General features: G+C 37.6%; 1 protein-coding gene across 3 annotated transcripts in view; it reads right to left on the reverse strand.

The window, feature by feature from the left end:
- Positions 1-1,130: 1,130 nt before the first annotated feature.
- CNBD1 (cyclic nucleotide binding domain containing 1) overlaps positions 1,131-20,869 on the reverse strand; it is a 506,340-nt gene continuing 486,601 nt past the window's right edge. For 2 of the 3 annotated variants that reach the window (XM_025001902.2, XM_059874508.1), the window contains one exon: positions 1,131-1,503. In XM_025001902.2, coding sequence (XP_024857670.2) covers positions 1,387-1,503 — 117 coding nt within the window. In that variant the 3' untranslated portion in view covers positions 1,131-1,386. The remainder of the gene's footprint in view (positions 1,504-20,869) is intronic. The other variant, XR_009490548.1, reaches the window with a different exon arrangement.

Below are 20,869 nucleotides of genomic sequence, written 5' to 3' on the forward strand. Positions count from 1 at the left end.
TACTCTGCATATAAGTTAAATAAGCAGGGTGACAGTATACAGCCTCGATGTACTCCTTTCCCAATTTGGAAACAGTCTGTTGTTCCACGTCCAGTTCTAACTATTGCTTCTTGCCCTGCATACAGATTTCTCAGGAAGCAGTTAAGGTGGTCTGGTATTCCCATCTCTTGAAGAATTTTCCACAGTTTGTTGTGAACTACATAGTCAAAGGCTTTGGCATAATCAATAAAGCAGATGTTTTGCTGGTATTCTCTGGCTTTTTCGATGATCCAATGGATGTTGGCAATTTGATCTCTGAGTCCTCTGCCTTTTCTAAATTCAGCTTGGACATCTGGAAGTTCATGGTTCACATACTGTTGAAGCCTGGCTTGGAGAAGTTTGAGCCTTACTTTGCTAGTGTGTGAGATGGGTGCAATTGTGCAGTAGTTTGAACGTTCTTTGGCATTGCCTTTCTTTGGGATTGGAATGAAAACTGACCTTTTCCAGTTCTGTGGCCACTGCTGAGTTTTCCAAATTTGCTGGCATATTGAGTGCAGCGCTTTCATAGCTTCATCTTTTAGGATTTGAAATAGCTTACCTCCACTAGCTTTTTTTGTAGTGATGCTTCCTAAGACCCACTTGACACCCCACTGCAGGATGTCTGGCTCTATGTGAGTGATCACACCATCATGGTTATCTGAGTTATTAAGATTTTTTTTGTACAGTTCTGTGTATTCTTGCCACCTCTTCTTAATATCTTCTGCTTCTGTTATGTCCATACCATTTCTGTCCTTTATTGAGCCCATCTTTGCATGAGATGTTCCCTTGGTATCTCTAATTTTCTTGAAGAGGTCTCTAATCTTTCCCATTCTATTGTTTTCCTTTATTTCTTTGCATTGATCACTGAGGAAGGTTTTCTTATCTTTCTTACACATACTATAGAATCTGCCAAAAATAAGCTATGCTTTGCAAACAAATTTAAGATGCTAAATAAAACAGCATTATTAATAGGTTTTAAAAAGCAAACCAAAAATTCCTACTTTTGTTTCAATTTTATACTTAATATAATGAGTCAAATCATAATATTTAATTTAATTATAGGAATTGGGAGTTAAATTATAAGAAATTTTATTTTTAAATTTTTGGTTCTCTAAAATCTAGGTACAAAATTTTTTTGTGTGTGTTTTTATGCTACAAGACCCTAACATCATGAAAGAAAATTCAGTTGTCCAATATAAGTATATCAGCAGAAATTTATGTGAGTAAGCTAGTAGGAAGCTAGGCAATAGGAATAAATAGAGACCCTTATAGAGATTTCAAATGAAGACCTTTACAGTGATTTCAAATGAAGACAAAATGAATGAATAATTCTTGCTGAAATCCCCAGTTTCTTATGAGTTGGTTTGTTTAATAACTGACTAAAGTATCCTTGAGATGCCTACGAATGCTGCTATAGGAATGGTCCCATTTTCCAAAGCCTGGAATAATTCCATTATGATACAAGGAGTTTTTCACTGTTGTATCCTAGAAAAAAAAAAAGATTATTAAAAATAATTAACCCTATCAATCCTAAGGTTATAAAGCATAAGTTTCATATAAAAACAAATAGAAATAAACAATATGAATCTCTCTTAACATATTTGTTGGTAGAATTTTCACCTAACCAAAATCTATTAAAAATACAATTTATACACAATTTTCTATTAAATAAAACCCTTTCAATATTTATATCTAGAAGTTATTTCTGAATGGAGCTTTTTTTAAATTTTAAAACAAGATTATGAGGAGAAATTATATTTGAAGTTATAAAGCATTTCTTTTCGCTGAAAAATTTTATACATATTATTTAGCTTATCATCTTGATACTGATGTTAAAGGAGATTGAACAAGGAGTTATCTGCCCAATTTTTATTACTTGTCAATATTATAAGCTATTATAATAACTGGAAGAGCTTGTATTATAATACATTGTTTAATGTCTCTCTTTGGATCCTCCAAATTAAGAGGGTAACTGTCTGTGGTGCCCCTCCTTAGAAGAGGCTTAGACTTCTCTGTTCCATTGATGCCAGCTATCGCTGCGTACCTTGCTTTGGCTGATAGATTGAGACATGGGGTGTGCATTTCCAAAAAGAAGCTTCATGAGCCATTGGCAATTTCTGACACTATCTCTCTTTAGTCACGTGAGAGCAACACTCTGAGTGTCAGCCAAATGTAGACGAATGTCAGTCTATACTAGACAAGTGTGTGAGAAGTGAACCTTTGTTGTTGAGAGTAACCAAGGCCTGGGAATCATTTGTACCATGGCAAAATTTAGCCTAATCTGGAAGACCACATTAATATTTAAAAATACATATAATTCTAGATTTAATTTTGTTTATATTGACTTTAGTTTGAAAACAGAGAATAAAATAAAAGCCATGGAAAATAGGTGATATTTATAAGAAAGTGAAAAGGAATAAGTTTGTGCTGAATGCCTACTGTCTCATTTAATGCCCACAATAAACATGAAAGATGGGAGCATTTGATTACTTTTCAGTAGAAGACATTAAGGCAGTTTTTAATAAAAATCCTAGTTGACTCTTAGAGTAATGTGAGTAATTACATGTTGCCTAAATATATAATAATAAAATGATGTTTAATTCTTAGAATATAAATACTTTGCACCTATTAAAACATAGAAAATGTCTGTAAAACAACTCTGAAAGCAATGATATTCATGTTAACATTAATTTATTTTGAAAGATACTATAATTAACCTTAAGTTATATCAAGCTTCAGGAAATAAATATGTTATTGTTCTTACAGCATAACTTTTTGTTTTTAGTTGAGTATGCTTTGACTATTTTGTGCAGCCTATTAATTTAATTTTCATACTTCATTTTCATTTGCAGGGCTGAAAAACTTTTTTTCATGTAATATCATTTTATTAGTTACCATTCAATTATTACAAAGAAAAAATTATCAAAAAGGTAAATTTACAAAAGTACTGATAATTAAAATAATACTAATTAAACACAGAGAAAATTAATCTGGGCAGTAAACAGATACTTCAAAGTGGTAATCCAGATAGTTCAGGATGCATTTATACTATTTTTCTGTTAACATTGATAGTAATAAGAAGTAATAATTGAAGAAAGTAGGGAAAACTACTAGACCATTCAGGTATGACCTAAATCAAATCCCCTATGATTATACAGTGGAAGTGAGAAATAGATTTAAGGGACTACATCTGATAGACAGAGTGCCTGATGAACAATGGAATGAAGTTCGTGACATTGTACAGGAGACAGGGATCAAGACCATCCCCATGGAAAAGAAATGCAAAAAAGCAAAATGGCTGTCTGGGGAGGCCTTACAAATAGCTGTGAAAAGAAGAGAAGCGAAAAGCAAAGGAGAAAAGGAAAGATATAAGCATCTGAATGCAGAGTTCCAAAGAATAGCAAGAAGAGATAAGAAAGCCTTCCTTAGTGATCAATGCAAAGAAATAGAGGAAAACAACAGAATGGGAAAGACTAGAGATCTCTTCAAGAAAATCAGAGATACTAAAGGAACATTTCATGCAAAGGTGGGCTCTATAAAGGACAGAACTGGTATGGACCTAACAGAAGCAGAAGATATTAAGAAGAGATGGCAAGAATACACAGAAGAACTGACAAAAAAGATCTTCACGACCCAGGTAATCACGATGGTGTGATCATTGCCCTAAAGCCAGACATCCTGGAATGTGAGGTCAAGTGGGCCTTAGAAAGCATCACTACGAACAAAGCTAGTGGAGGTGATGGAATTTCAGTTGAGTTTTTTCAAATCCTAAAATATGATGCTGTGAAAGTGCTGCACTCACTATGCCAGCAAATTTGGAAAACTCAGCAGTGGCCACAGGACTGGAAAAAGTCAGTTTATATTCCAATCCCAAAGAAAGGCAATGGCAAAGAATGCTCAAACTACCACACAATTGCACTCATCTCACACGGCTAGTAAAGTAATGCTCAAAATTCTCCAAGCCAGGCTTCAGCAATACGTGAACCGTGAACTTCCTGATGTTCAAGCTGGTTTTAGAAAAGGCAGAGGAACCAGAGATCAAATTAACAACATCCCCTGGATCATGGAAAAAGCAAGAGAATTCCAGAAGAGCATCTATTTCTGCTTTATTGACTATGCCAAAGCCTTTGACTATGTGGATCACAATAAACTGTGGGAAATCCTGAAAGAGATGGGAATACCAGACCACCTGACCTGCCTCTTGAGAAATTTGTATGCAGGTCAGGAAGCAACAGTTAGAACTGGACATGGAACAACAGACTGGTTCCAAATAGGAAAAGGAGTACATGAAGGCTGTATATTGTCACCCTGTTTATTTAACTTCTAAGTAGAGTACATCATGAGAAACGCTGGACTGGAAGAAACACAAACTGGAATCAAGATTGCCGGGAGAAATATCAATAACCTCAGATATGCAGATGACACCACCCTTATGGCAGAAAGTGAAGAGAACTCAAAAGCCTCTTGATGAAAGTGAAAGTGGAGAGCGAAAAAGTTGGCTTAAAGCTCAACATTCAGAAAATGAAGACCATGGCATCCGGTCCCACCACTTCATGGGAAATAGATGGGGAAACAGTAGAAACAGTGTCAGACTTTATTTTTCTGGGCTCCAAAATCACTACAGATGGTGACTGCAGCCGTGAAATTAAAAGATGCTTACTCCTCGGAAGGAAAGTTATGACCAACCTAGATAACATACTCAAAAGCAGAGACATTACTTTGCCAACAAAGGTCCATCTAGTCAAGGCTATGGTTTTTCCTGTGGTCATGTATGGATGTGAGTGTTGGACTGTGAAGAAGCCTGAGTGCTGAAGAATTGATACTTTTGAACTGTGGTGTTGGAGAAGACTCTTGAGAATCCCTTGGACTGCAAGGAGATCCAACCAGTCCATTCTGAAGATCAGCCCTGGGATTTCTTTGGAAGGAATGATGCTAAGGCTGAAGCTCCAGTACTTTGGCCACCTCATGTGAAGAGTTGACTCACTGGAAAAGACTGATGCTGGAAGGGATTGGGGACAAGAGGAGAAGGGGACGACAGAGGATGAGATGGCTGGATGGCATCACTGACTCGATGGACGTGAGTCTGGGTGAACTCCGGGAGTTGGTGATGGACAGGGAGGGCTGGTGTGCTGCGATTCATAGGGTCGCAAAGAGTCGGACATGACTGATCTGATCTGATCTGATCTGAATATATAGAATTACAACAAAAATAAGAGATACTTGATATCACAAATACATCAGTTGTTTCACTGAGATTTGAACTTATGGAAACTAGGGGACAAATGTTACATAAGTTAAAAAATTTCAAATTAGGACTTGGAAATATTAAGTAACCTGTGAGTCATGCAGCTCAAAAATGGTAAAGCCCAGATTTGAATCTGAGTCAATCTTCTCTTTTGTTATCACTGAATTTTTAGATAGAGCATTGTCCTCCTTAAGGTAAATAGTTCAAAACCCCCACAAAACTTATGATCTGATATTAATGACTGAAAAGTAAAAACGAATAAAATTGCTGACAAAAAATGTAGTAGAATATCGGAGAAATATATTCAGGAATTCTTTCTTGTCAGAAGCTTATATCAATAGAAATATTTTCTTGAAATTAGCATCAAACTTTTTATGATTGCTTATTTATCTTTTATATATATTAATATTTTTGTAAAAATAATTAGAGGTAAATAGAAGATGAAATAAAAGCAAAGAAGACCAATAAAGCCAGGTAAGGGCACAATTCATAGAACACAAAAATAATAACAAATGAGAACTCTTAATAGAAGTTGCTGCACCTTGGCACCAAACATATTTGACTTCATAGGCAACTAAGTTAAAATGATATTTTGTAAGTTTCATGGCTTACGTTTCTGAATAAAGCAAACCTATTCCTCAAGTATAGTTACATCCCCATTGGTATTAAGATATAGCATAAATTTATTAGCAGATTTTTTTTTTCAGGAAAAAGTAAACTCATTCAACAGTCCTAAAGTTTACCCTATCATGCAGCACAAAAAAGTAGCAAATCTTTGATTTTTCTAAAATAAATTTAATCTACTTTGAAAAATTTACCCAGGGCTTACAGGAAATTGAATTTAGTTACTCTTGATATCCTTTCCATTCTTTTCAGAATAGTGCAAATGTCATGAGTCTAATGTAGTTCACGCCTTCGAAGGGGAAGCTGTGGTCTGTGTTCATGGTCACTAATGACATGCTCTGCTTTGAGCCCACCCGAGATGGTGCAGTGGTAAAGAACCCATGCTTGACAATGCAGGAGACACGGGCGACCCGGGTTCAGTCCGTGGACTGAGAAGATCTCGTGATGTAGGAAATGGCAACCCACTCTCGTACTCGTGCCTGGAAAATTCCATTGACGGTGGAGCCTGGTGGGCTGCAGTCCACGGGGTCAAAAAGAGTCAGACACGACTGAGCACTTGAAGCACACACAGATGCCTCTTAACCCGGGCTGACCCCATCACTTGTGAGACACCAGTGTCTGGGACCCACTCTCCCCGGGTCTACCACGCAGTTACTCTCTCTGAAGCAGGTCGCCTCGCTTGGCACTATTGGGGAGATAGCACACGTCTTCCCTCTCACAGAGCATATAAAATGATTTCACTTGTGACATTTTAGAGAAGCTCTTCAGACACCCCTCTGCGCTTTCAGTTTCCACCAACCATGTGGAAACTATTCTCTATATATTTTCTGGATTCATGATGAATATTTTCCCATTAAAACTCCACTATAAACACAATAGTTGAAAGTTGAAAAAAAAAATAGATGCTAGTAACTTTTATTTTATTCTTACTAATTTACTTTGTTAGGAGTACACTTTTTAGAGGGCCAAGTCTTAAGAAAAGTCAGAGTTAGGCTTTGTTGAGTTTTATTGCTGTTATATTAGATTTGGTAATATACTGTATTAACTGTGTGTTCAATTTAAGCTATTAAGTTTTAATTGTCAAAAACAGATAAAATGGAAAACTAAAATTTTCTTTCTCCAAAATTAGGGAATTCAAATATGGTCTAAAATGTATTCATTTGTCTTATGCTTTTGTTCTCTCTCTCTGTCTCTTCAATGTAATATAATATGCATAAAACACCATTTTAACCCTTTAGAGACATACAGTTCGGTGGCCTCAACTACATTCACATTGTTTTGTAACTATCGCCACTGTTCATCTCCAAAAGGTTTTCATCATCCCAAACTGAAATTCTGCATCCACAAAACAGAAACTCCCCACTCTACTCACCCCCGAGCTCCAGATAACTGCTACCCTACCTTCTGCCTCTGTAAATTAAGATGGAATTTGGCTATTCTAGGTACCTCCTGTAAGTGGAATCATATTTGCACTTTTATGTCTAGCTCATTTCACTTAGCATAATGTCTCCAAGTTTCACCCCTGTAGAATATAACAGATCCTCATTCTCTCTCACAGGACTTTTCTTTATCTGGATACCATGAGCATGTTTAGCAACAAAGCTCAGAAAGGAACTGGAAATAATGAGCTTAGTGGATGGTAAGTTAAAGCATATCTTTTGTCATGAGAGAGAAAAAGAGAGAAAGAGAGAGAGAAAAAAAAAAGAGAGAGAGAGAAATTTGGGAGAGCTAAAAGATAAAATGCAGAAGCTGATATTACAGAACTTGAATTTTTCCCATTGCACTGGAAAATTAATTTCAATACTTTTCAGCACCTCTTCATTTCAGGTTTACATTAGACACAGGGCTTTTTAAATTTATCGCTTGGTTTGAAAATGGGCAAAAGGTTTGTAACACAGCCTCCCTAGCTAAACTCCTTTTCTCAAATTTTATAAAAACCAGGTTTTTCTATTAAAAATATAGTCATGGGAATCTTGGAAGAAGATGTTATTGTTATAAAATGATGCAACAAGCAGTAAGGACAAAGACTGCCAAGCTAAACACAAAGCGTAAAGTCCATCTGCGTATCCCCACACTCTTGCACATGTATCCCAGTGTGAATTGTCTGTGAGTTTCTGATGACAGAACTTGACCCATTAAACACTCATTCTGAGAAAGACTCAGCTTTCTCCACAAACTGCATTTATATTTCCCAGATGATTACATCTTTTATCAAAAGCAGCAGTTGAGAAATGGGCAAGCTCAACATCAGAAACATAGTCCAGCTTTGACACTTTGACAACCAGTTTCACTTGCAAAGATAAGGGAAAGGCAAGGAGAGCAAGGCAGTTGTTGGGATTAGATTCTCAAGAACAACATTAAGTTCATGTCACGAAAGATGGGGAAAAAAATCAGTGATCATCAGATGGCAAATTGTTTCTCAGGAAATTGAATAGTTTACTTAAAAACTTAGCTTGTGTTTTTATCTTTGAAATACAAGAGTCAAAGAATCAATAAATGTATCACATTCAAGACAGGAATACACAGAATGCATGCATATTATACCCAGAGACATCTGTATATACCTATATATCTGTTTGTGTCAATAAAAATAAACATGTTCTTCAAAAGATGTTTGTAAATTTTTTACACATCTTTCTTACATGTACAAACTTACTATTATAAAAATTATTGGATTTGCAAACATTTTTCCTATTGTAGAGGTTGATTTTTCATTTTTGATAGTTTCTTTTCTGTGAAGAAGTTTTCTAATTGGTTTCTAAATTTCTATTTCTGGTTTATTTTTGCTTTTGTTGTCTTGGCTTTTGGTATCAAATCCAAAAAAAGTATTGCCAAACTAGCATCAAGGAACTTATCCTATGTTTTCTTCCATTATATAATTTGGCTCCTTTGCTATAAATTATTTGACCCTATCTATGTGGCTTAGAGGAGGCTATTATACTGGTGTGGTGATGCTTGGAAAGAACATCTCAGTTTTATGTTTGTGTTGGTCTTATTGTGGTCAGGAAATACTCAGGGTCGTGCACAGGCACTCAGGTGACGAATGTTTCCCCCGATGCAATGGCACCCCACTCCAGTACTCTTGCCTGGAAAATCCCATGGACGGAGGAGCCTGGTAGGCTGCAGTCTATGGGGTTGAGAAGAGTCAGACACGACTGAGCGACTTCACTTTCACTTTTTACTTTCATGCATTGGAGAAGGAAATGGCAACCCACTCCAGTGTTCTTGCCTGGAGAATCCCAGGGACAGGGGAGCCTGGTGGGCTGCCGTCTATGGGGTCACACAGAGTCGGACACGACTGAAGCAACTTAGCAGCAGCATGTGGGCTTAAGTTGGAGCTCTCTAGGCTGTTCCATTTATTTATCAGTTTTTATGCCAGTAACATACTTTCCTGCCCTTTGCTTGGGTAGGAAGCTTGACTTCTAAACTGCAATGTGTGCCTATCAGTAGATTCAGTTTGTGGCCTGGCTTAGCCTTCTACATGCTGAATCTTGCTTTATATATAATTATTTATCAATTTGTTGCTTCATAATCTATGTCAGTCTGTATTTCTAAATTCAAAGCAAGCAACCAAACAAACAAGAAATGCCGACACATTGAATCCCCACATGGACCTGCAATCCCTACACGGACCTTATGATGTGCTGTCTTCACACTTCAGGACTCATGACAATATGTTCTCCACTGAACATAGTGTGGCCTTCTACCTGAAACTGATTTAGCTCTTCAGCCCCACTGCTCAATTCTTGAACTTTTTATCTTCGTATCACTGATAAATGGACACTAGCCTTGCATATAACATATGCAATTGGTCTATGTAAAATTTCAGTTCAGTTCAGTTCAGTCACTCAGTCGTGTCCGACTCTTTGCGACCCCATGAATCACAGCACGCCAGGCCTCCCTGTCCATCACCAACTCCCAGAGTTCACTCAGACTCATGTCCATCGAGTCAGTGATGCCATCCAGCCATCTTATCCTCCGTCGTCCCCTTCTCCTCCTGCCCCCAATCCCTCCCAGCATCAGAGTCTTTTCCAATGAGTCAACTCTTCGCATGAGGTGGCCAAAGTACTGGAATTTCAGCTTTAGCATCATTCCTTCCAAAGAAATCCCAGGGCTGATCTCCTTCAGAATGGACTGGTTGGATTTAGACAGATGCTATATTATTAGCCACTGTTTAAAACAACCGTTGGATTACAGTGATCTGAATATTTATCATTATGTTTAGAGTCATGGAAATTGAGAATTAAGGAAAACTCACAGAGCTGTATATATTCAAGATAAGACATTACAATGCATACTGCACAAAATTAACATTAAAGCTCCTTCTGCTTTTTTCCATACAAAAGAGAAAAACAAGTGAATTACAACTACTTCCCTTAGGATACTCTGAGTTATATTATGCTACTACTCTACAAATTCCACATTATATATTGAGATCAAATAAATGTTAAGCTCTGAAAGGCAAAGTTTCATGATAGTTAGCATCTTTCACATTTATGAAGTGTTACAAAGAGGCGTAGGAAAAGATGGTGGTGTAGGAAGACCCTGGACTCACCTCCTCCCATGAACACACCAAAATTCCAACTACTTATGCTGCAACTATCTCTGAGAATCACTTGAAGTCGACTAGAAAATATGTTCCACAACTGAAAATAAAAAGGACATGCCACAGTGAGATGGGTGGGAGTGGGGGGCAGGGTCTGGCCATGAACCACACTGTCAGTATTGTGACCTCTAGGCAGAAAGGATATCACAGCCTTGAAGGTTGCCTCTGAGGAATGAGAGATTCAAGCCCCAGACCAGACTCCCCAGGCCAAGGGATCTGCACTGGGAAAATGATCTCCCACAATATCTGGCTTTGAAAATCAATGGTACTTGTGTGACCCTGACTACTGGGGAGGCTATAGAAAACTGAGACTCCACTCTTAAAGGGCATGCTCAAAAACTCTCTCTGAATTCCAGTACAGAGGCAACGTTCTGAAAAGTGTCTGGGTCGTTCATAAGGAGGGGCTTACTAGGCCGCACCAGTGGTAAAGAACCCACCTGTCAGTGCAGGAGATGTAAGAAGTGTGGGTTCGATCCCAGGTTTGGAAAGATCCCCTGGAGGATGGCATGGCAACCTACTGGAGTATACTTCCTGGGAGAAGCCCATGGACAGAGGAGCCCAGAGGGCTACAGTCCTTAGAGTCTCACAGAGCTGGATACAACTGAAGCAACTTAGCATGCTTAGAGGGCTTCCCTCATAGCTCAGTCGGTAAAGAATCTGCCTGCAATGCAGGAGACCCGGGTTTGATTTCTGGGTTGGGAAGATCCCCTGGAGAAGGAAATGGCAACCCACTCCAGTATTCTTGCCTGGAGAATCCCATGGACAGAGGAGCCTGGCAGACTACAGTCCATATTGTTGCGCAGAGTCAGACACGACTGAGCGACTAACGCACACAGCAGCATGCATACATAAAAAGATTCACTGAATAATTACAGAGTATGTGCCCAAGGAGTAGGGATCTGTTGGAATTCACTCTGGGTACAGAGAAGCTGGTAAGTGCCAGTTTTCATTTGATACTAGTGGTAAGTACCTGTCTGCCAATGCAGGAGACACAAGAGATGCTGGTTCAATCCCTGGGTCAGGAATATCCTCTGGAGAAGGACATAGCAACCCACTCCAGTATTCTTGCCTGAAGAATCCCATGGACAGAGGAGCCTGGAGGGCTACAGTCCATGGGTTGCAGAGTTGGACATGACTGAAGCAACTTAGTATGCACAGCATGTGTGCAAGCAATTTTATCTAACTGGCTTAATGCTGGAAGGGGATGCCATTTCTGATTCTACCTATCCAATCTACTGGTGGTCAGCCAAGACTCTCCAAAGCAGCCCATGCCCCACTAGACATAGACTATAATTTTCTGTCCTAGGAATTGTCCAGGCAAGAATACTAGAATAGGTTGTCATTTCCTTCCCCAGGGAATGTTCCCAACCCAGAGACTCAACCCAGATCTCCTACACTGCAGGTGAATTCTTTACTGTCTGAACCTAATGATCAAGGTACTGATCAAACAGGAAGATATAATACTTGTAGACATATATACACTCAACATAGGAAAATTTAAGTACATAAAACAAATATTAAGAGATTTAAATTGATAGTAACACAATTTTAGGTAATTTTAGCATGCCATTTACATTAATTAATATATCATCCAGCTGGAATATATATATATTTGTTGTTCAGTTGCTCAGTCGAAACGGACTCTTTGCAGTCCCATGGCCTACAGCATGCCAGGCTTCCCTGTCCTTCATTATCTCCTAGAGTTTACTCAAATTTGTGTCCATTGAGTCAATGATGCCATCCAACCATCTCATCCTCTGTTGCCCTTTTCTCCTCCTGCCTTCAATCTTTCCCAGCATCAGGGTCTTATTCAATGAATTGGCTCTTTACTTCAGGTGGTCAAGTACTGGAGCTTCAGTTTCAGCATCAGTCCTTCCAGTGAATATTCAGGTTTGATTTCCTTTAGGATAGACTGATTTGATCTCCTTGCTGTCCATGGGACTGTGAGAGTATACCCCAGCATCACAATTCAAAAGCATTTGGTGTTAAGCCTTCTTAATGGTCGAGCTCTCATATCTATATATATAAGGACTTCCCTGGTGGCTCAGATGGTAAAGAATCTGCCTGCAATGTGGGAAACCTGGGTTTAATCCCTGGTTCAGAAAGATCCCCTAGAGAGGGCAATGGCTACCCTCTCCAGCATCCTTACCTAGAGAATTCTATGGACAGCAAACCTGGTGGGCTACAGTTCTTGGGGTCACAAAGAATTGGACATGACTGAGTGACTAATGCATGCTTTTTTCATAGAAGTATGTATATATATATAAAAACATTCCAATCCAAAGTAGCAGAATGCATATTCTTTTTGAGTGAATGTGAAACATTCTCCAGGCTCACATGCTAGCAAGCATAGATCATATACTCATATGATCACATGCTCGATCACAAAAAAGGTTCAGTAAATTTAAGAAAACTGAAATCATATCAACAATCTTTTTTAATCACAATGCTATGAAACTAGAAATTAGGTACAATAAGAAAACTACAAAAAGCATAAGCGCATGGAGGGTAAACAACACACTATTAAACAAAGAATGAGCCATTGAAGAAATCGGAAGATTAAAAAAAAAAAAACCTGGATATAAGTGAAAATGGATACACATATACACACATCCCATATATGTTGGTATATACATATATGGGATGCAGCAAAAATAGTTCTAAAAGGGAAATTTAGAGTGACAGATATCTACCTCAATAAATAAGGAAAGTCTCAAAAAATACACTAATCTTAACACCATTCTGCTCATCTATAGTGAGATGATATTCACTAAACATACTGAAATCATTTCATGATGTATGAAGTCAAATCATTATTCTGTACACCTTAAACTTATACGGCGGCGTATGTCAATTATATGTAAGTTAAAACTGGAAGAAAAAAACAGATGAATGAACAAAAATGCTGTGATACCTACATGCAAGTGGTTCAGGCATAATAATGGAGGGCATGTTACAATTTGGATGAAGCTCAAAAACACTGTGCTAAGTGAAAGAAGCCAGAGAAAAGGTTACATACTGTATGATTCTACTTACTGAAAATAATGTTAATTCATAGAGACAGAAAGCAAATGAGTGACTGCTGGAGGATAGGAGAAAGAGGAGATTGGGGATATAACTGCTTGGTAGATATGAGGTTTCCTTTTGAGATGTTGAAAATAATTTAGAAATTGTGGCTGCATAATATCAATATTATGAATGTACTAAATTCCACTGAATTGTTCTCTTTAAAATATTTAATTTTAAGTTATGTGATTTTCACCTCAATAGAAACTAGATATAAAAAGTGCTAAATGGAATTGCATCAAAAATAACAAATTATCTTAATATAACTAGGATTTTAGGTTTAGTCTTCAACAAGATAATAAAGCAAATTCCATTAAGTCAAAGAAAACACTGTTAGATGTACCTTTTTTCTATCTCATCTGCCTATTTCTTTTCCTTTGCAGCATCCTTTAGAGAACTTCTCACATATTATGCATACACTTGTGTCCATATTTCTATAATTATGTATCTCCCATAAAAGTGATCCAGAAGATCCATAAAAGAAGTGACTGTTTATACCTTGCTATTTTCTTTCTTTCTTTTTTTTAACATTTCATAAGATTTTGATTATCCAGATATCAACTTTCACCATTTAACTAATGCTTACTGAAGTCTTCCCTATATGCCATTCTGTGCTTTGTTCTGGACATACATATGTAAACAAGAGATCTTCAAGAAATCTAAAATCTACAGCAGGAAATGAACAGAAATAAAATGTCAGATAATGAGACAATGTTCTCAAAAAAAGTTGAGCAAGGGGTGTTAAAAAAAAAAAAAAAGCTTCAATTGTCCTTTTAAAAGCTTTAAACACAGTTCAGAGAATTAATGATTAATATTTCCTTTAATAATAATTTCAATGGGAAGAATAATAAAATATCGATTTTACAATAAAAAGATAAACTTTGGTATAATAGCAAAAGAAAAATATTTTCACTTCTTAATAACATATTCCGTATTAGTCATGAAGACTAGCCTGAGGTAACAGGTCAATTAATATGATAATTTGATACTTAAAGACTTAGGCATAACAAGTGAAATTTAATTTTGTAATCTCATGGTAATCATTTAGGGTCCAGAAGAGAGCAACACAATAATTAAAAGAAACAGCATTTATGAAGGGAATTGAAGGAACTAATGAAATATAGCCTAGAAAAGAGAAGAATAAGTGATATTTAATTTTGCTTGAAGAGATGTAGTATAGATACAATGTTAGGGATCAAAGAACTAGGGCAAATGCTGATTTAAATATGTGTCAATTATCAAAAATACATATGCAAGTAGGGCATTTGAACACTGACATTTACATGAAATTTTCTCCCTACAGAATTATACATTTTTTGGCTCTGGACTTACAGACAGGAAAAAATTTACATTAGTTATAACATAAATGAGTGAGAAATTTTTGCACTTTCTTTGTATTTTGGGGAGTAACTTTTTGGGGTTTTTTGAGTTGTGTTTTTTTTTGGTACAATTTGGAATATACTAAATTGTGTCCATTGTGTCTCTTATTGAAAGCAATAAGCATTAATAGTCTTTGATTAATCTGAAATGCTTGTGAACTATAAAGACTGATTTTAAAAAGTCTAAACAACTGTAACCAACACCATTAATAATTTACTATGTCCACTGAAATGGCGCTACAGCTCCTGTCCACTGCACCGCTTTCCCAAAATGTATAAAACCACTTAACCCGTGTAAATTATACTTGTGGACCAAAGACCATGACTTGGACTACTATTTCTGCAACCTATTGAATATTTACATTAAAATTTAAACACAGCTTAAAAACTAATAAGGAGCCATTATTCCAGATATTTTGAAATGCAATTTTATTCTAATTTTTGTAGTGTTTCACCTACTTTAGGTCATTTACTTTAGATTTCTGCTCTGATGCACAGTTCTATTTCAATTCATAATTATTAACATTTTATTATTTATTCCAAATAGAACAAAATAATTTCAAAATTACTTTTTGAAAATAAACTGAAAATTAACCAAAACAAAACAGACAAAAAAAAAAAAACACAAATCTCTATCCTGAGAATAAATTTGAGTGAAGTACATAAGTTGGAATTGTTATTATATCATTTTTATTTCAAACTACTGAAGGATTCAATATTTTAAATCTAAAATTGAAAACTGAAAAGGCATTAGAAAGTAATCTGTCAAATTATTCTTTTCTCACTTCTATATTCAAGTTTACTTTAAGTATTTATTATTTTCATATGCATTTAATGCTATTCTGTATTTTATTGTTTCTATTCATGAGTCCCTTAAATTAAAAAAAAAGAGGGATACACATGTATAAAACACTTAGAAAATAATATTTCAGTATATAAACAATTATTCCCCAAATTTCTACATTTCACTTGATCTTCCATAATAGTCTTTAGTGGCTACCTTACCTCTCAGGAGGTGGGGTAGAATTGTTGCAGGAAGGCGGACCCCTTCCCAGCCGGAAACTGGATTCTTGTCTAACACTCAGAAATCTTCATCATAAAACAAGTCATGCAAATGGTTACTATAGTGCCTGGCCAGGGTGGGTGGTTTCAATCAGTGTGCTTCCCCTAACAGAATGACTCACCCAGTCTAGGTAGAATGGCTCCTTTTCTCATTATCACTTTCTTTACTCTCTGGAAATTCTTAAAGCCACCTTCCTGGACCTAGTGTTTAAGTCAGATTTGTGTAAGTTAAATGGGAACCTCACAAACACAGTAGCAAGCAAATAGAATGTATTAAAGAGAAGGAAAGTACAAAGCTCTCAGCATAGACACTGAGTGGGGATAAAGAGTCCCCCAAAGGTGGGACTTAGAGCAGTTTATATCCTTACCAGTTTTAATCTGTACAGTTTTGGTTGGCTCCTGTTCTTAAAATATGTCATTTCTAATCAGTCAGTTTGGAGAAAGAAATGGCAGCCCATTCCAGTATTCTTGCCTGGAGAATCTGTGGACAGGAGCCTGGCAGGCTGCAGTGCATGGGGTCTCCAAAGAGTTGGACAGGACTGAAGCCACTAAACAATAATCAGTATAAAGGTCATAATGTTTAACTTAACATCCTTATGGCTTCTCTTGATCTTCAGATTAACCTCCACCCTTGTTCATGACCCCTGTCCATTTTACAATGGACCAGGTATGTGGGTTAAAGATTAATGATCATCAGTAGTTTTTCCCTCAGGCATATGGAACAGAAATTAATTGCTCAGTTCACTTCAGTTCAGTTGCTCAGTCGTGTCCAACATTTTGTGACCCCATGAATTGCAGCGCGCCAGGCCTCCCTGTCCAACACCAACTCCCAGAGTTCACTCAGACTCACGTGCATCGTCAGTGATGCCATCCAGCCATCTCGTCCTCTGTCATCCCCTTCTCCTCCTGCCCCCAATCCCTCCCAGCATCAGAGTCTTTTCCAGTGAGTCAACCCTTCGCATGAGGTGGCCAAAGTACTGGAGTTTCAGCTTTAGCATCATTCCTTCCAAAGAAAGCCCAGGGCTGATCTCCTTCAGAATGGACTGGTTGGATCTCCTTGCAGTCCAAGGGATTCTCAAGAGTCTTCTCCAACACCACAGTTCAAAAGTATCAATTCTTCGGTGCTCAGCCTTCTTCACAGTCCACTCTCACATCCATACATGACCACAGGAAAAACCATAGCCTTGACTAGACGGACCTTTGTTGGCAAAGTAATGTCTCTACTTTTGAATATGCTATCTAGGTTGGTCATAACTTCCCTTCCAAGGAGTAAGCGTCTTTTAATTTCATGGCTGCAGTCACCATCTGTAGTGATTTTGGAACACAAAAAATAAAGTCTGACACTGTTTCCACTGTTTCCCCATCTATTTCCCATGAAGTGATGGGACCAGTTGCCATGATCTTCATTTTCTGAATGTTGAACTTTAAGCCAACTTTTTCACTCTCCACTTTTACTTTCATCAAGAGGCTTTTTAGTTCCTCTTCACTTTCTGCCATAAGGGTGGTGTCATCTGCATATCTGAGGTTATTGATATTTCTCCCGGCAATCTTGATTCCAGCTTGTGCTTCTTCCAGCCCAGCGTTTCTCATGATGTACTCTGCATAGAAGTTAAATAAGCAGGGTGACAATATACAGTCTTGACATACTCCTTTTCCTATTTGGAACCAGTCTGTTGTTCCATGTCCAGTTCTAACTGTTGCTGCTCTTCCCTAGATCTGAGTGCTGATAATTTATCAGACCCAAATTCCAGGAATTCTGGACAAAGGGTATAGCTTTAGATTAATGGATCGAGATATTCATTGAAAACAAGACTCAGAGGTCCTATAGAGTCCTATACTGACTGCCTGGTAATTTCGACCTCACAAGCACCAAATCTCACACACATCAGGAACTTCTCGTGTGTTAGGGCCAGTTCCTGTCCCATGAGAGTCAAATGGGTACATCTCTTTCCAACTGCATGAACAGTGACATCATGTTTGGAGCTGGAAATTGGCTATGACGAGATTATTTGCACCCTGAAAACAGTTTTTGTTTCTTTGTTTTGAGAGGGAGAGGAATAGTTTACTTCACATTGATTAACACACCATTGTGTTGTCATTCGGAGAAGGCAATGGCACCCCACTCCAGTGTTCTTGCCTGGAGAATCCCAGGGACTGGGGAGCCTGGTGGGCTGCCGTTTCTGGGGTCGCACAAAGTCGGACACGACTGAAGCGACTTAGCAGCGGCAGCAGCAGCAGTGTTGTCATTCAGTCACTAAGGTGTGTCCATCTCTTTGGGACCCGGTGGACTGTACCACACCTCTGTCCTCCATATGTCCCAGAGTTTGCTCAGATTCATGTCTGTTGTGTCAGTGATGCTAACTAACCATCTCATTCTCTGCCACCTACTCCTCTTTTACCTTAAGTCTTTCCCAGCATCAAGGTCTTTTCCAAGGTGTTGGCTTTTCACATCAGATGGCTAAAGTTTTGGAGCTTCAGCTTCAATGACAGTCCTTCCAGTGAATATTCAGGACTGATTTCCTTTAGGATTGACTGGTTAGATATCCTTGCAGTCAAAGGGACTCTCAAGAGTCTTTTCCAACACCACAGTTCAAAAGCATCAGTTCTTTGGTGCTCAGTCTTCTTTATGATCCATCTCTCACATTCATACATGACTACTAGAAAACCATAGCTTTGACTGGACAGACCTTTGTTGACAAAGTGGCATCTCTGCTTTTTAATATGCTGTCTAGCTTTGTCATAACTTTCCTTCCAAGGAGCAAGAGTCTTTTCATTTCATGACTGTGGTCACCATCTGCAGTGATTCTGAAGCCCAAGAAAATCAAATCAGTCATCACTTTGACTTTTTCCCCTTCTATTTGCCATGAAGCGATGGGACTAGATGCCATGATCTTAATTTTTTGAATGTTGAACTTCCAGCCAGCTTTTTCACTTTTCTATTTTACCCTTATGAAGAGGTTCTTTAGTTCCTCGTCACTTTCTGCCATTAAAGTGATATCATCTGCATATCTGAGGTTGTTGATATTGCCTAGCAATCTTGATTCCAGTTTGTGATTCATCTCTTTTCAGTATGAAAAGGCCAAAAAATATGAATCACACTATTGTGTACAGCTATGCATTGGTCCATACAATTTCCAGTTGGTTTTTAGCTCCAGTTTTATAACTCAACAACAACAAAAATATATAGAATACATACATTTCTAGCTATAGGGCTAGAAAGCATAGTTCACAGTCTCTTCTTGTTAGTGTAAGTATGAGGTCTATAAACTATTAATATGAAATCTGATGTTCCCATTGTCACAGAATTTTTTTTTTAAGGCCTAGGTGTTAGGTAGTTAAAATAGGAGAAAGGAGTTGAAAATGGCAGTGGGTAAAAGACGAAGAAAGGAAAAACTCGTGAAAATGGAACAAAAGAAGATCCATGGACTGGAGTGATAACCTCATGTGAAACAAAGACGTCCCCTTCTTGGCCAGCCCAATTTGCATCAGGCTCAGGGAGGAAGGAGACAAACATATAAAAGGAGGAAGCCAAGACAGATTGAGGCCTCTCCTTTGGGGTTGGCTTGCCCTCACCCCTCAAGGGTGTCTTATCCTTTCCTTGCTGAATAAAACTGAGTTGTAATCGACCTGTAACACTGATCCTCTGTTTCAAATCTTTGCTGTGGCGATTCAGAACCAAGGAAATTACACAGTCCCCCAACATAGGAGTTCCAATATAGAAAGGAAATCAAGGTGAGCCATGACTACTCCTTGGCTCTGTAACAGAAATCTTGCCAGGACCTATCATCAAATGTTAAGTAATAGCACATGTTTAACAAGAATTCTTGTGACAGATGAACTTGCAAGCAATCTATATTTAAGGACTTGAGAAAACAGCAACAACTTCAGGGACAACTCTGTGAATAGCGTTCCTTAAATTGTTTCCACAATAAATTTAATAAATCTTATCATCTTACATATCCAGCTAGAAGTTCTATGAATCATTTTCATAGAGAATAATTGAATATTATAGTTAGAAATCTCACTAGAGAGTTAAAAACAGAATATGAATTTTAAGCAAGTTTGGGAGACTGTTGTAGGCTAATAAACACTCAAGGAAAGAATCCAATCTATAATCTACTCTACCTTGAAGGAAGACTAGGCACATTCAGGTGCCAGGCACACTCAAGTCACAAATCCTAATAGTTAAAACACAACAAAATAAAATAAAAACCCTAATACTTAAAAAATTCTTTAAAAACTTAAAAAATCCTAATATTTAAAACACAATAAAATAAAATCTAAAAATCCTAAATTGTTAAAAACAATATATATGAGATGTGAATCTTATTACATGAAGTCAAAGAGTTAATGGTCCTTGAAGAGTAGAATTTTTGCATGTAGCCAAGTCAGAAATGTAGGGGAAAGAATCTAGGTGATAGGGGACATTATACAGAAATCTGAGATGAATTACTGTTTTTTAGTACCATGTTACCACCTTTTTGCTAATATGCATATAATTTAAACAGTGCCGTGACAGTTTTGGTTAGACCATATTGGGTCAAAGGAGAAACAAATGATTTAAACCTTGATGCCTCGCAGAGAATGAGGAAGAAGGTGGTCTTCTTCCTTCCCCATGTTTCCTTTGATGAAAATAAATGCAGCCTTCTTAGTTCTTGGGACTGTGTTCCCTTACCTGCCCATTTGTATTTTTTACGAACTTCCTATACTAATTTTTTATACTGTTTTCTATCCACCTATCCCTTTGCCTCATCCTGAATTGTTTCTATGATGAGGCAAAAGAACCTGGGCTTCAGTAAGTCTTGACTCCAGGTGAGCAGTTTTAATTAGAAGACAGTGGATTTGAGTCCACTCCTAAGGGGGGGATTT

The sequence above is a fragment of the Bos taurus genome, chromosome 14 (assembly GCF_002263795.3).
Source record: "Bos taurus isolate L1 Dominette 01449 registration number 42190680 breed Hereford chromosome 14, ARS-UCD2.0, whole genome shotgun sequence".
Classification (NCBI taxonomy): Eukaryota; Metazoa; Chordata; class Mammalia; order Artiodactyla; family Bovidae; genus Bos; species Bos taurus.